Raw genomic sequence first — 16,509 nt, forward strand, 5'->3', positions numbered from 1 at the left:
GGAAAATCCCATGGACAGAGGAGCCTGGTAGGCTACCGTCCACGGGGTCGCAAAGAGTCAGACACAACTTCACTTTCACTTTCACTTTCTTTCATACACATATCCAGCTTTTTTTAGATTCCCTTCCCATTTAGGTCACCACAGAGCACTGAGTAAAGTTCCCTGTGCTGTACAGTAGATTCTCACTAGCTGTCTATTTTATACAGTAGTGTATATATATCAGTCTCAGTCCACCAGTTCATCCCATCCCCCCTTGGTAACCGTAAGTTTCTTTGCTGCATCTGTGACTCTATTTTTGCTTTGCAAGTAAGTTCATCTGTACCCTTCTTCAAGATTTCACATTTAAGAGATATTATAAAATATTTATCTTTCTGACTCATTTCACTCTGTATGATAATCTCTAGATCCATCCATGTTGCCACAGATTGCATTATTTTATTCCTTTTTAAGGGCTGATTAAAATTCCATATATATTTGTAACACATCTTCTTTATTCATTCCTCTGTTGATGGATATTTAGGTTTTTTTCCATTTCCTAGCTAGTGTAAATAGTGCTACAGTGACATCGAGGTGCATGCATCCTTTCAAACTATGGTTTTCTATATAGAAGGATGAAATTAGAACACTCCCTAACTACATACACAAAAATAAACTCAAAATGGATTAAAGACCTTAATGTAAGGCCGTATACTATAAATCAGAAAAAATATAGGCCGACTATTCTTTGACATAAATTGGAGTAAGATTTTTTTTGATCCACCCCTTCAGTTCAGTTCAGTCACTCAGTCGTGTCCGACTCTTTGCAACCCCATGAACTGCAGCACGCCAGGCCTCCCTGTCCATCACCAACTCCCGGAGTTCACTCAAACTCACATCCATCGAGTCAGTGACGCCATCTAGCCATCTCATCCTCGGTCGTCCCCTTCTCCTGCCCCCAATCCCTCCCAGCATCAGAGTCTTTTCCAATGAGTCAACTCTTTGCGTGAGGTGGCCAAAATACTGGAGTTTCAGCTTTAGCATCATTCCTTTCAAAGAACACCCAGGACTGAGCTCCTTTAGAATGGACTGGTTGGATCTCCTTGCAGTCCAAGAGACTCTCAAGAATCTTCTCCAACACCACAGTTCAAAAGCATCAATTCTTTGGCACTCAGCTTTCTTCACAGTACAACTGTCACATCCATACATGACTATTGGAAAAACCATAGCCTTGAGTGTCCAGACCTTTGTTGGCAAAGTAATGTCTCTGCTTTTGAATATGCTATCTAGGTTGGTCATAACTTTCCTTCCAAGGAGTAAGCGTCTTTTAATTTCATGGCTGCAGTCACCATCAGCAGTGATTTTTGAGCCCCCCAAAATAAAGTCTAACACTGTTTCCCCATCTGTTTCCTATGAAGTGATGGGACCAGATGCCGCGATCTTCGTTTCTGAATGTTTTGCCTTTTAACATATGTTGTAATTTTTTGTTGACAAATGGCACTATATTCTAGGTAAAAGAAACTCAAATAATAAGGCGTTCGACACTGTCAGGTTTGGGGTAAAGGGAAGTGTTCTACTGCTCTATAATCATGTCTTAGTCTTTTACTGAGACTGTGCCCTTGGGCTGCACAAGTGCTTCTCAGATTTTTCTCCCCCTTTAGGTGCAGTAGTACACTTGTGTGGGCTGGTGCTGAATATTCTCCTTTCTTTGATCAGTTAGGTTCTAATTAGAAAAAAAAAAACCAAAATAGTAGGTTCAGTTCTGATAAAATACTTTCTCTTGAAGGAGCCCTGTATATTGTCACCCTGCTTATTTAACTTATATGCAGAGTGCATCATGAGAAATGCTGGGCTGGATGAAGCAGAAGCTGGAATCCAGATTGCCAGGAAAAATATCAATAACCTCAGATATGCAGATGACACCACCCTTATAGCAGAAAGCAAAGAACTAAAGAGCCTTTTGATGAAAGTGAAAGAGGAGAGTGAAAAATTGGCTTCAAACTCAACATTCAGAAAACGAAGATGGTGGCATCCAGTCTTGGCAAATAGATGGGGAAACAATGGAAATAGTGAGAGACTTTATTTTTTGTGACTCCAAAATCATGCAGATGGTGACTGTAGCCATGAAATTAAAAGACACTTCCTCCTTGGAAGAAAAGCTGTCACCAACCTATATAGCATATTAAAAAGCAGAGACATTGCCAACAAAGATCCATCTAGTCAAAGCTATGGTTTTTCCAATTGTCATGTATGGATGTGACAGTTGGACTATAAAGAAGGCTGAGCACCAAAGAATTGATGCTTTTGAACTGTGGTGTTGGAGAAGACTCTTGAGAATCCCTTGGACTGCAGAGAGATCCAAACAGTCCATCCTAAAGGAAATCAGTCCTGAATATCCATTGAAAGGACTGAATTTGAAGCTGAAACTCCAATATTCTGGCCACCTGATGTGAAGAACCGACTCATTGAAAAAGACCCTAATGCTGGGAAAGATTGAAGGTGAGAGGAGAAGGTGATGACAGAGGATGAGATGGTTGGATGGCACCATCAACGTGATGAACATGAGTTTGAGCAGGCTCCGGGAGTTGGTGATGGACAGTAAGCCTGGCGCGCTGCAGTCCATGAGGTCGCAAAGAGTCAGACATGACTTAAGTGACTGAACTGAACTTGACTGAATCCCATCATGAAGGCTCCACTCTTGTGACCAAATCACCTCCCAGCCACCCTACCTCTACTAGTGTCACATTGAGGGGTTAGGATTTCAATACATGAATTTAGGAGAGACACAAATATTCAGCCCATTACATGGCAAAAAGACACAATAATATTTTGTGCAGAAAAATAGTTCAATCTTCTTATTAAAGCACTTTGTCCATAGAAATTACTTTAGTGTTGAGACATCTTTTTACTCTTTGGGCTCTTAATTTAGTCTTTTACTTCACAGAATCTGTACTTTAAATTTTATTTTCAGTGCATGAGTAATGTAGCAAGTATTTCACAAGTTTGACTTAAAAAGAGTAACTTTAAAAAAGAAAACTTATTTTTCCTTTCAGTCTCAAATAGTTTTTTCTTAAAAGCTTTTGATTTTTGCCTAAATTTTTAACGTCATTTCCCCCTAACTAGTATCTTTCTTTTCTTTTTCCTTTTCTTTTTCATCTCAAAGTATAGGCTAGGATTTTAATTTAGAGGTAGGTCATTCATGATAAACCTAGATTTATCAAAATGCCTCAGATGACATATTGTATATATTACAGTACTGGGTAGTCCTCTGATTAAATATATTTAATCAGACTTCAAGACCTAATCTGGGTGAGCTTATCTGCTTTCTCCATTTGTAGTCTTTCTAAAATTCTGAGATACTAGAAACAATTCAAATAATATCAAGGGCTCAGATCATAGGAGCATAGGCACCTAGTATCTATTTGATTTTTTTAAACACATATGACATTCTGACTTGATAAAAACTGATGTGAAGTATTTGAATCATTCAGTTACTTATACCAGTTTTGTGAAGAGTAGAGTCTCAAGAACTTATTGCATTATAAATTATGTTTTATTAATAATAAACAGATCAGTCAACATATAAAATTACAGTTATTGTAACTTTAGGGATCTAAATTTCATTTGATTTGACATTTGATTTATAGAGACCACAGGAAGATAAATGTTAAACTGTTATAACAGTTTTCAATCTATTGCAGTATTGAAATGGTGAATAAGACTCTCTGGGAAGAATGTACTGAAACTGTTCTATTCATGGTACAACGAAATTACAACCAGCACCAAATTCAACACTGTTTAACTCTCGACATAACATTGTGATTTATCTTGATCCAAAATTATCAAAGAGGAGGTACATTGAAGTTACTAGAAAACATTGACTTAGAATTAGCATCTGTCTTAAAGGCTTATTTGCAGGAAGTAGTCTGGCCTTATTCAATAGATCACTGAGAAGCCTTAAAACAAATCCCGGAAAAGAATTATTATGTGCCAAGTATATAAACAACAGAAGACTTTGTTAGGTATGAATCAATTAGACATGTTGTTGAAAGCCATGTCTGACTCAATGCAGTGCCAGCAGTTCAGCAATATAAGGAAACCAGAGAGATAGCTAAAACTTTATAGAAGTAAAGATTTACAAATTGCCTTAATCCAAGTTTATCTTGGTATAAAACCTGGGTTTTCTAAACATTTAAATATTTGCTTCTTAAGGAAAAAGAATGTAGTCATGTACCCTAATCATTAGAATCCTGGCTAATGATTTAAGAGTCTGAAGCTCAAGGAACTTATCATCAAAAGTTCTTGATATGACTTTAGAGCAGGTCACTTCCTGCTCTTGAATTTCCCTTCCCTACTTTTTGTTCATGCCTCGCTATACAAGGCATATTCAGATTGCTTTCTTGGAAAATCATCAGGTATGGTGAATGTGTTTGTACAAAATGGGCTGATTCAGAAGTAGAAGTGTACATATGAAATTCAACAAGATTTTTAAATTGAGTTAACCAAAATTGACTATATCCATTTGTTTAGATTTACTAAATAAGTTTATAATAAGTTTATTCATATTCTGCTAAATACGTTTATTCATTCTACCCTTCCCTCCTCTTTTCCTCCTCCCTTTCTTTCCTCTTTCTCCCTCCTTCCCTCCCTTCTTTCATTTCTTCCATTTATCTGCCACCTACTCACCCACCAATTTGTCCATCCATCCATTCATCCTTTCATCTGACTGTCTCTCAGTCAGTCCAAATAAGTTTTTTATTTAGCACTTATGTGAACCAACCACTATGCCAGGTGCTGAGAATTCAATAGAAAACAAGATAGATTACCCTGCCCTGTTGAACTTATATTCTTGGGGTGAACACAAGCAATAATCAAGAAAAGAATAAATAAAATAATTACCAATTGTGATCCACAGTGTGAAGAACCTCAACGCGGTGTTAATGTGTAACATTTAGTTTATCTGATTTCTGTTGTCTCAGAAAATCGGCATGTGTGCAGGTCCCATTATAGGGCTCTTATAATGGACAGAAAGACAGTTGTATCACAATTGTTTATTGGCTTACCCCAAAGACCTAGTTTACTTCCTAGGCCTTTCTGATTGGTATTTAATATTTTAAAAGGCTCCTAATTGGTATTCAGTGTTATTACTGTTGTTGATTTGTGTATGTTCTCAAGCATTTATTGCAGTCCCTAATTAGTTCTGATTTAGAAACTGTTACTAGTCTGTAATGAGATAAATATAGAAACTGAGATTAAGAATTCAGAAAATCATGTTTTATTTTATACTTAGCTATGGATTAGAAAGTAAAACACCAAACATAATGAAAGTGTTTACCACAAATAGTGTAAAATGCATGATTCTACAAGACTGTTCAGCTCTTTTGTAAAAAGGCCAAATTAGAAAAAAGAAATAGCAATAATGCAAGGGGAAAGAAAGAACTGTTCAGTGCCACTAAATGCTGAGCAGTTTATTCAGGGTTTCATTAATGACCTTGCTCAGGCCATCTTCCTCTAAGTGCTGGGTCTGAGCTGGCATCAGAAGAGTCAGCTCCCTGTGGGCCACCTGAAGCACCTGTTGTCACCTTGCAGTGCACGGCCTTCTCAGTTCCGTGCTGTGTTCTTAGAGTCTATAACTAACAGGAATATTTTTTTTTCTTTCCCTTAATGTCCCTTTTGCTTCCTAAAATTCTGTTCTTGCCAATCAGAATGGATGGAAGAAGTTGCTTTGACAACTGTCCAGGCACTTATCCACTGAGAAGTGGCAAGGCCTAGCCTGTCTTTTGTGATAATGTGTAGCTCACTGAATTTATTCCCTCTTGTCAGCCCTGAACTTGGCATTCACTTATTTTATTATGGACAGTATATGAATGTTAGAACCCTTGTGGATTTATTCATCGTCAAACTTGTATTCACATTTGACTAGATCAAGCTGTAGGTCTCTGCTTCTGGCTTGAGCCCATTCTCAAAAATTATGTGCTTTAAGACATTCTTTGTTTTCTTCTATGTGAAATGGACCTTATTTTAACCTTTTTGCCATTAGTAAACAGAGATAAATGAACTCAGCATCAGGGATCCAGTCCCTTACGGCTAGTTTCTATATTGTCTTCCAGAGTTGCTGTGTTCCAAATCAGTTTTAATCAGAATTGGAAGTATGCACAAAGCTTTGAATGAATAAGTGAGACTTCTTGGGTGATGATTAAAAAAAAAATGTTTCCCATGGGTTTTTAAAATTCGTGTATAATATCAGATTGCATTTATGGTATTGTATCTATGTGTCACAGGAGTAATTCCATCACTCTAATATTCTAGGTGGGCCTCTTGGGAAGAACTGGATCAGGGAAGAGCACTTTGTTACTGGCTTTTTTGAGACTGCTGAATACCAAAGGAGAAATCCAAATAGATGGTGTGTCTTGGGATTCAATTACTTTGCAACAATGGAGGAAGGCCTTTGGAGTCATACCACAGGTAAGCAATACAGAAAGACTTAACTAGTAAAAAAGTAACTAAGTACATTTTTCCCATTATTTGACACTTGAACTCAGTAAATTCACATTTCCCTGCAAAACATATTCCCTGTGTATTGTTGTCTTTTTTTTTTTCTGTTATGCAGTCTTTGGATAGAGAGTAAAAGTATTTCTAGAAGTTTGGAATTCTCTGACATACAGTTTTTGAAATATTAATAACTGATAGCTTTTTCCAGAAGATGTAAGCCAGAGCAGGAACATGGAGCTTTCGTACTTAGCAACTTTTTTTATTCCTGCCTCAGTGGTCTCCAAGTTAACAATCATAGCAGACTGAGAATGTTTTGCAAGATGTAAAGTATGCTGCCGAAATAACAAACTCTTGGAAACATTATATAGTGCAGTTGAAAATAGAAAGTGTAATGATTGTTGTTTGTTCTTTGAATAGAATGTCAGATTAATCTGTAGCTTTTTTTCAAAAATGTCACTCTTTGATCTGGGTTACAAAGGATCTTCAGCCTCCTGAATGGTTTAGTATCATTCTATCTGTGTTATTATGCAAAAAGGCTTTTTAATTATGCAAGAAATAGCAATAGTTCCATTTTTCCATGACCTTAATGGAAACCAAGAAATGTCTTTACTGGGACCAAGTCTGAAAGGCATGAACTGTATATCTACTAGTATTTGTTCTCATCTCTATGGATATAGTCTCTGTTTTATGATCTCCTCGTACTAATGGGCACTAAGTCCATTCCACTACCATGGTTCTAACAATTCTCTGCTTTTAACACAAAATTAAAATGCCAGGAGCATCTCTGGGTAGATGGACTACAAATCTAACCAGAGAAAATGGCTTGTATTTCCTGATAGATTACCTCTATGGAACATTTGCCCCTTTCATCTAATGAGACACTAAATATTGTAACTGCTAGACAGATGCTTTTAATTCATTTGTCTAGACTCTGTCATGGTGCCAGAAGCTTTATCCTGATTGAACTTTTGAAAAACAGTATTGTTTCTTCAGAAAAAAGAGAGGGATTGTTAGTGGGTGTGAAGATAAAGAAACACTGGGAATACAAGTATCCCGTGGTGACAGCATTAGGCAAGATAACAATGTTGAAGAGCTGGGGATAGAATCTGGTTGTCTAAGAAGCACTGCCATTCAATTGACTCTCTGTTTCCTGATCCCATTTTAAACTACAATAGTGAAGCTTTTGTTCTTTTTTGTTGTTCTTGTTTATACAGATCTGCTCGTTATAGTAACCAAAGCTCTAAGAAATAATTTCAGTTTCATTGGGAATCCTTTTGTTTATCTTACTTGCAATAGAGAGATTTTTGTTTTATTGTATGTTCTATTTAGGGCTTCCCAGGTGGTGCAGTAGTAAAGAAACCGCGTGCCAGTGCAGGGGTCGAAAGTGATGCAAGTTCCATCCCCAGGCTGGGAGGATCCCCTAGAGAAGGAAATAACAACCCACTCCAGTTTTCTTGCCTAGGAAATCCCATGGACAGAGGAGCCTGGCGGGCCCCTGTTCATGGGATTGCAGAGTTGGGCATGACTGAGTTACTGAGCACGTACATGTTCTATTTAGGAACCCAAATATGTAAAGCATGGAGGAAAACCAAGTAGGCTAGAGTTATGAAAATTTTTTATTTTAACTTTCTGTCAACATTAATCTTCCAAACGTCCTTTTCCCCTCTTCCATGGCATCAAGTTTTATTATAAACTAAACAAGAAATACTTTAAGCTATGCGTTTATAAATGTGTGATCATGCTAATAGTAAATGTTTCTCATTATACGTGTTTACAACCCTGGATTCTGGGACAGTCTTCCAGTACCACAAGGATGTCTGTAAGACAGAAAGTATTATTTCTTCTATAGTGACATATTGAGAATGATAAATGAATGCCCAAGAGAGAAAGAGGGCAAACTCCTCAGACCTTTTTAAGATCCAAATCAAGAGATGCTTTTATTTTCCCAACTTTCCTTTAAAAGTTCAGATTAAGTAATTTTTTTTTCTTTCCTAGAGTTTGATCTTTAAAAAGCGGCAAGAAGATATTAAAAATCCAGGAAGTATTTTTTTTTGCTTTTCCATCTTTTTTTTTTTCTTCTATCTTCCTGACCTTGCAAAGCCATAGTTCCCCAAGACCTCTGACACTTGAGATATTAGAGACCTCTAGGTCAGTTAGTCACTTGTTTCCAGGTACATGAAACAGGAAACTTTGAACAGGAAACTTTCCTCTCCCTTAAAGTGATCCTGAGACATCAGCTGTGGAATCACAAGATGTCTTTAGTTTTGGCAAGTTCTAACTCTGTGTGTGTGTGTGTGTGTCTGTGTGTGTGTCTGTGTGTGTGTGTCTGTGTGTGTGTGTGTGTGTGTGTGTGTGTTCTTTCCTCCTGTAGCTAGAAATCTTAGAAAAGGTACCAGCGTAGAAAACAGTACATTGTGTACGTTTTGAGGTGGCACCTTTTTGAATTTGTTCTGCCTCACCTCTAAGCTCTGAGAGCATGAAGAGGAGACAATGAGGCCTGTTGTCAGAGCCCCATTGACTTAGCCAATTGAACACCAAGACTTAAGATTGTTCATTCACCTTGAACCTTGTTAATCACTTAATTCGAGAAAAGCAGAAAAATGTTTATTTTTAGAGCTTCAAATACAAATTTGAAAGGCTGCAAACTATTATTAGGGGATGACTCGGCCTATTCCTGCAGTGAGACTCTTTGATCTGAAAATAATCTGTACCGACACAGTGTAGTAACTTTTGCTATGAGGGCTATCAGATAGGGTCAAATCATGTATCTGTAGAGCTGAACAATGCTATTGTATGTGCAGCACTTCTCATTCAGTTTCACAGTAATTAACAATTTAATACTTAGTTATTAAACTACTTCCACATGCTTTAAATGATAATAAGTACCATGGGTTCTGTACTTAAGGTACAAGATATCGAGGTCTCAGTCCAGCCCATGAGCGTTCAGTGAGAACTCATTGCTTTAAGTCAGGGATCAGAGGAAGAAGCCAAAATGATAAATAGAGGTAATTAAGTGCAGTGGTGGACAATGAGGAGAATCATTCACATGAGGAGAGAGAGTCCAGCTCCAAGCTCTGTCGTGGCTGCTTCCACCACAGACTGCATCCTTCCATTTTTTGCTCCCGCTGCTGTGCTTTCCTCATCTTCTTAAACTCTCTGTTGCACACAAAGTAAACATTTTACAGCACCATTCCAGCTCTGTGCTTTGTCAAGTCAAAAACCTTCTAGGACACCCCTTTCTTCATGAACAATGTCCAGATCTTTCCATTTGTGGTTTAGGTCCCTGATAATCTGGTTTCAACGGCCTTTCTAGTCAGACCCACCACTCTTCACACCCGGCACTTTTAAGTGTCAGTCAGTCTGGGCTTGCTGAGCCACGGGAGATACCTCAGTCTTCTCGCTCATTCCTCTGTCCCTGCATTTCCTCTGTCTGAGATGATCTTTCCTCAGCTGAGTCACTTTGGCATCTCAGAGGTTAATTCTGCCAGGTAGCCTTTTCTAACTCCTTCCCTTCTCCCTTTAAACCTGACTCTAGCCCCAACTCTCCACTCCCACATCCCAGTCCCAAGTGGGATCGAGAACTTTGTTTATAAATCTCTCCTGGCACTTCTCTATGTGTTATATTGGAATTATTTATGTATTAATTTAATTTCCACCCAGTATTGTAAACACTTTGTAGACATGCTAGTTAAGGAAACAGATTTAAACACAAAGTCATCAACAACCAGAAGATTAGCTGTCGTTTCCAACAGGTTGTGGTTCTGCCAGTATCTGTATTTTACTAGTATTATAATATTTGGCAAGTTATTTAATTTTCCTGAGCCTCAATTTCCTTGTCTGTAAAACGGGTACTTAAACTACTTCCTGGCATGTGTTAAGCATAATACAATACACTCTGTTGTTCTAGTTACTTTTATTTATAGTTCCTTGAGAATAGGGATCATGTCTCTTTCATTTATGTATTGGAAAGGAAATGAATGAATGAGTATTGACAGTTTCACAGAGAAGATGATGACGAAAGTGGGCCTTAAAGGGTCATAAAATGTCTTGGTTTTAGCAAGGTTTGGGGCAGAGAGTTGTGGAAAGGATATTCTAGGATCCCAGAGAGGTATATTATAAGCCACTACAGAGATGACAACTAGAATAAGAGTTGGGGGGCAGTGGGCAGAGACGACTATCTGTTAGGAAACAGGAGAAAGAGGGAGACTGGATTCATACTAAAGTGGTCTAGTGAGGAGTGGGTTGAGTCTTCTTGAGCTGGGAGGTAGGTGGTAAAGAGCAGCAGAAGAGTATGTCCCAGCCTGTGGACAGTGGGATTCAGTAGGCAGGACAGGGAGCAGGGAGATGGGCTCAGAAACTCCCTAGCTGTGATGTGTAAGAGCCTGAACTAAAGTGAATAGGACATAGGGCGTTGGGCGTGGAGTGCCGATTTAAGGGAGAAAAGGAAAATGACTAGTGTGGGTATTAGTACAACACAATTGTACTGTTTCTGAGCCTAAAAGTTGGAAATTTGTGGTAATTTGGTCAGATCTGGAAATCGTGTTTTGATGTTATTTTTGAAAGTGTGTATTAAAACACTGTAGTGTAAAATTTTGTGAAAAATGACTTTTCAGAAACATAATTTGAACATAAGTAGTCATTATATACAAATAAATGGTTTGTAATTAAAATTATAATTATTTTTATCAACCTTAAACACTTTTGGCTAATATAATTCGCCTCCTGCTTGTTACTCGATGTTCCTAAAAGCAAAGCAGCATTTATTTTTAGACATTCTGTAATGCCACCTTAGGATCTTGATTTGTTCATATTGGATGGATTTTAATTGCACAAGTTAACTTATAATGGAGTTTTGCAGACATTGCCAAAAGGTGAGATCACAGACACTGTGGTGCTTATAAGAATTTGGATCACATTTTAATAAAGCTATATATAGTCTTTGTACATATGTATATATATATACACACATATATGTATGTATGAAGGTATGTATATATATTATATATAACATTTTATATATTAAAATATATGTAGGCTTCACAGTTTTGTGCTAGTGGTAAAGAGCCTGCCTGTCAGTTTAGGAAATGTAAGAGTCTCGGGTTTGATCCCTAGATCAAAGGTTCCCTGGAGGAGGGCATGTCAACCCACTCCAGTATTCTTGCCTGGAGAATCCCTTGGATAGAGGAGTCTGGTGAGCTGTAGTCCATAGGGTCACATAGAGTCAGACATGGCTGAAGTGACTGCACGTGCTGTCCATGTACATATTTCCCTTCTGAGCCAAAACAAAACAATACTATATTCTTAAAGATAAGTCATTCCTCCCACTTATTTAATTTATCCTACATTTAGTAACCACGGAAGCCAAATCCTTTTTTGTTTTTCATCTGACATCCAAGACTAAAGCATGATGCCTGTTGCTGTGATGTGTGACCAGCTCCGAGCATTCCACCCAGGCTTGCCATCTCTAGTTGAGCGGTTGAGGAGTGAGCTTCAGGGAAGAGATAAGTCAGGTGGTGAACGATGGTGCTGTCTTTGTTCTTCCTTGAGTCCCAAGTATTGTTCTTTGTAGTGTACATCAGTTCAATTCAGTCGCTCAGTCGTGTCCGACTCTTTGAGACCCCATGGCTCGCAGCACACCAGGCCTCCCTGTCCATCACCATCTCCCAGAGTTTACTCAAACTCCTGTCCATCGAGTTGGTAATGCCATCCAGCCATCTCATCCTCTGTCGTCCTCTTCTCCTCTTGCCCCCAATCCCTCCCAGCATCAGGGTCTTTTCCAATGAGTCAGCTCTTCGCATGAGGTGGCCAAAGTGTACATACATGACATTAAATAAACATCAAATATCTGTACATTCTGATTTTCCTACTGCTGAACACTTTCTTGAAAGAGAGGTAGCAGATCACTGTGATTTATAGTTTCAGGTTTTTTTTTTTTTTGGCTGCACAATCAGACTGTGCCACCTTGGTCAAACCATATAACTTCTCAGGACTCTGGCTGTTTCATTCATACACTAGGGAAAGGACATAAGTGACCTCCAAGGACGTCTCACCTTTAGAGATGAGTTTGTAGAAACACAAATTTCAGTAGTATAGAAAACAATAAGACACCCACTGGCACCCCTCAGAAACAAGTGAGTGCCAGACGCTATAAGACGAGAGTGGCATGTTTGATTAACTGTATGAAATTGAATTCCGACTGAACTAATTTAATTTTTCTTTAAAGTTAAAATGAAAGCATTGATACTATTTTAGTGCTAGACTGTAAACTGTAAACAAAAGACCTATAAAATTTGTCATGCCACATCACGTTTAGTCGCTTTAGTCGTGTCTGACTCTTTGCGATCCTACGGACAGTAGCCAGTCAGGCTCATCTGTCCATGGGATTCTCCAGGCAAGAATCCTGGCGTGGGTTGCCATGCCCTCCTCCTCCTCCAGGGATCGAATCCAGGTCTCCCTCATTGCATGCAGATTCTTTACCATCTGAGTCACTAGGGAAGCATGGTATCAATTCCATTACATCTAAAATTTTTGAATGTCCGAAATTAAAAAGTTAAAGTGTTAGTCACTCAATTGTGTCTGACTCTAGTAGCCCACCAGTCTCTTCTGTCCATGGCATTCTCCAGGCAAGAACACTGGAGTCGGTAGTCTTTCCCTTCTTCAGGGATTCTTCCTGACCCAGGGATAAAACCCAGGTCCTCTGCATTGCAAGCAGATTCTTTACCAACTGAGCCACCAAGGCTTAGTCTAGCTTCAACAAATAACTTTCTTCCTTCATAATTTTGAATATGTGTCTATTTTGCATAAAATTAATTAATATGTAACATGTCACCATATGTTTGATAAAGATTACATGTAAAAAATATCAGGCTACTGTGAAGAAGGTGTACCTTTTCTCCAGCTGTTACAAAGAAACATTAAAGCTTTAATGGGCTGTTATTCATTTAAAGACAGTAGGTTTTGTTAGCTATTTTTCCATAAGGAAGAAAAATAATATTTGCTGAACTCTATCGATATTTTCATAGTTTTACTTCTTATGTTCCCAACAGCCCATTTATTTATTCAGACAATATTTACTGAGCATACACCATGTAAAACCTGTGTGCTAATGACAGGTTACACAGCAGTTATGGTCTAGGAGAAGAGTAAGACATTAAAAACAAAATGCTCCTAATGCATATTTAATTTTATTAATAATATTCACTGTAAGCTGTGAAAGTAAAGTATGGATATTATGATATCTTATATTGAGGCACCTTATTTGGTTTTAAGAATCAAGAGAGATTCTCTGAGGAAGTGACATTGAACTTGAGACCTGAAAAATACAGTTGGCCATAGGAAGAAGACAGGAGATGAGATTCCCATGCAGGAAGGATAGAACGTCTGAAGTGAACTGAGGAACTGAAAGAAAGCCAGGTGGCTGGAGTGAAAAAGGGAGTGGAGTGGACAAGGACACTAGATGAGCCAGACAAAGTGAAAGAGGTTGCCCAATGGTGGATCTGTAGGTCATCTAAAGGGTTTTACATTTTGCCCTGAATGTAATGGAAAACCATTGAAGGTTGTTTTTTTTTTTTTTTTTTTTAAATTAAAAACACTAGTTTACTTTTGACCCTGTTGGATCTTCATTATTGCATTCAGGCTTTCTCTAGTTGCGGTGAATGGAGGCTACTCTCTAGTTGCTGTTCACGGGCTTCTCATTGAGGTGGCTTCTCTTGCTGCAGAGCGCAGGAGCTAGGGAATGCAGGCGTCATAGTTCCAGTATGTGGGCTCAGTAGTTGTAGCGCACAGGCTTATTTTCCCTGAGGGATCTTCCTGGACCAGGGATCGAACCCATGTCCCCTGCACTGGCAGACAGATTCTTAACCACTGGACTCCCAGAGAAGTCCCCACTGAAGGTTTTTTTAAAAGGTTAATGACATGATCCAATTTATATTGATGGTTATTTCTTTGGTTTCTAAAGCAAGGAAATAGGAGGTTCTTACAGTGTTCAGAGAAAGATGCTGGTGGCTTGAACGATTTGGTAGCTGAAGTGATAGAGAAATAAGTGGCTTTGAGATATATTGGGTAAACAATCCACAGAACTGATGATTAATTCCTTTTGGGATGATCAGAGAGAAAGATAAGTCATGCATAACTCTGAATTTTGTGGATTGATAAAATGAAGGACTTCTGTGATGACTCAAATTGTTAAAACCGCATGAAATGTGGGAGGACCCGAGTTCTGTCCCTGAGTTGTGAAAATCCCATAGAGAAGCGACCAATCCAGTATTCTGGCATGGAGAATTCCATGGACAGAGGAGCCTAGAGGGCTACAGTCTGGTTCAGTTCAGTTCAATTCCTGAGTTATGTCTGGCTCTTTGCAACCCATGGATGCCAGGCCTCCCTGTCCAACTCCTGGAGTTTACTCAAATTCATGTCCATTGAGTCAGTGATACTATTCAACAATCTCATCCTCTATCATCCCCTTCTCCACCCGCCTTCAATCTTTCCCAGCATCAGGGTCTTTTCCAATGAGTCTTTTCCAATTTCTTCACGTCAGGTGGTCAAACTATTGGAGTTTCAGCTTCAGCATCAGTCCTTCCAATGAATATTCAAGACTGATTTCCTTTAGGATGGACTGGTTGGATCTCTTTGCAGTCCAAGGGACTCTCAAGAGTCTTCTCCAATACCACAGTTCAAAAGCACCAATTCTTTGGTGCTCAGCTTTCTTCACAGTCCAACTCTCACATCCATACATGACTACTGGAAAAACCATAGCTTTGACTAGATGGACCTTTGTTGGCAAAGTAATGTCTCTGCTTTTGAATATACTATCTAGGTTGGTCATAATTTTTCTTCCAAGGAGCAAGCGTCATTTAATTTCATGGCTGCAAGCCACCATCTGCAGTGATTTTGGGACTCAAAAAAATAGTCTCTCATTGTTTCCCCATCTATTTGCCATGAAGTGCAATGATCTTCATTTTCTGAAGGTTGAGTTTTAAGCCAACTTTTTCACTCTCCTCCTTCACTTTCATCAAGAGACTCTTTCGTTCTTCTTTTCTTTTTGCCTTAAGTGTGGTGTCATCTGCATATCTGAGGTTATTGATATTTCTCCTGGCAATCTTGATTCCAGCTTGTGCTTGATCCAGTCCAGCGTTTCTCATGATGTACTCTGCATAAAAGTTAAATACGCAGGATGACAGTATACAGCCTTGACGTACTCCTTTCCCTATTTGGAACCAGTCTGTTGTTCCATGTCCAGTACTAACTGTTGTTTCCTGACCTGCCTACAGATTTCTCAAGAGGCAGGTCAGGTGCTCTGGTATTCCCATCTCTTGAAGAATTTTCCACAGTTTATTGTGATCCACACAGTCAAAGGCTTTGGCATAGTCAGTAAAGCAGAAGTAGATGTTTTTCTGGAACTCTCTTGCTTTTTTGATGATCCAGCAGATGTTGGCAATTTGATGTCCGGTTCTTCTGTGTTTTCTAAATCCAGCTTGATCATCTGGAAGTTCATGGTTCACATATTGTTGAAGCCTGGCTTGGAGAATTTTGAGCATTACTTTGCCAGCATGTGAGATAACTCCAACTGTGTGGTAGTTTGAACATTCTTTGGCATTGCCTTTCTTTGGTATTGGAATGCAAACTGACCTTTCCAGTCCTGTGGCCACTGCTGAGTTTTCCAAATTTGCAGGCATATTGAGTGCAGCACTTTCACATCATCATCTTTTAGGATTTGAAATCGCTCAACTGGAATTCCATCACCTCCACTAGCTTTGTTCATAGTGATGCTTTCTAAGGCCCACTTGACTTCACATTCGAGGATGTCTGGCTCTGGTTGAGTGATCACACCATCATGATTATCTGGGTCGTGAAGGTCTTTTTTGTATAGTTCTGTGTATTCATGCCACTTCTTACTATCTTCTGCTTCTGTTAGGTCCATCCCATTTCTGTCCTTTACTGTGCCCATCTTTGCATGAAATGTTTGCTTGGTATCTCTAATTTTCTTGAAGAGATCTCTAGTCTTTCCTATTCTATTGTTTTCCTCTATTTCTTTGCATTGAT

At 38.8% G+C, this 16,509-nt stretch overlaps 1 protein-coding gene across 1 annotated transcript in view; it reads left to right on the forward strand.

Moving 5' to 3' along the window:
* Positions 1-16,509, forward strand: part of CFTR (cystic fibrosis transmembrane conductance regulator) — a 181,167-nt gene that overhangs the window by 147,548 nt on the left and 17,110 nt on the right. The window contains exon 24 of the mRNA XM_013963305.2: positions 6,286-6,441. Within this exon, the coding sequence (XP_013818759.2) occupies positions 6,286-6,441 (156 nt within the window). The remainder of the gene's footprint in view (positions 1-6,285; positions 6,442-16,509) is intronic.

The sequence above is a fragment of the Capra hircus genome, chromosome 4, assembly GCF_001704415.2.
Source record: "Capra hircus breed San Clemente chromosome 4, ASM170441v1, whole genome shotgun sequence".
Taxonomy (NCBI): Eukaryota; Metazoa; Chordata; class Mammalia; order Artiodactyla; family Bovidae; genus Capra; species Capra hircus.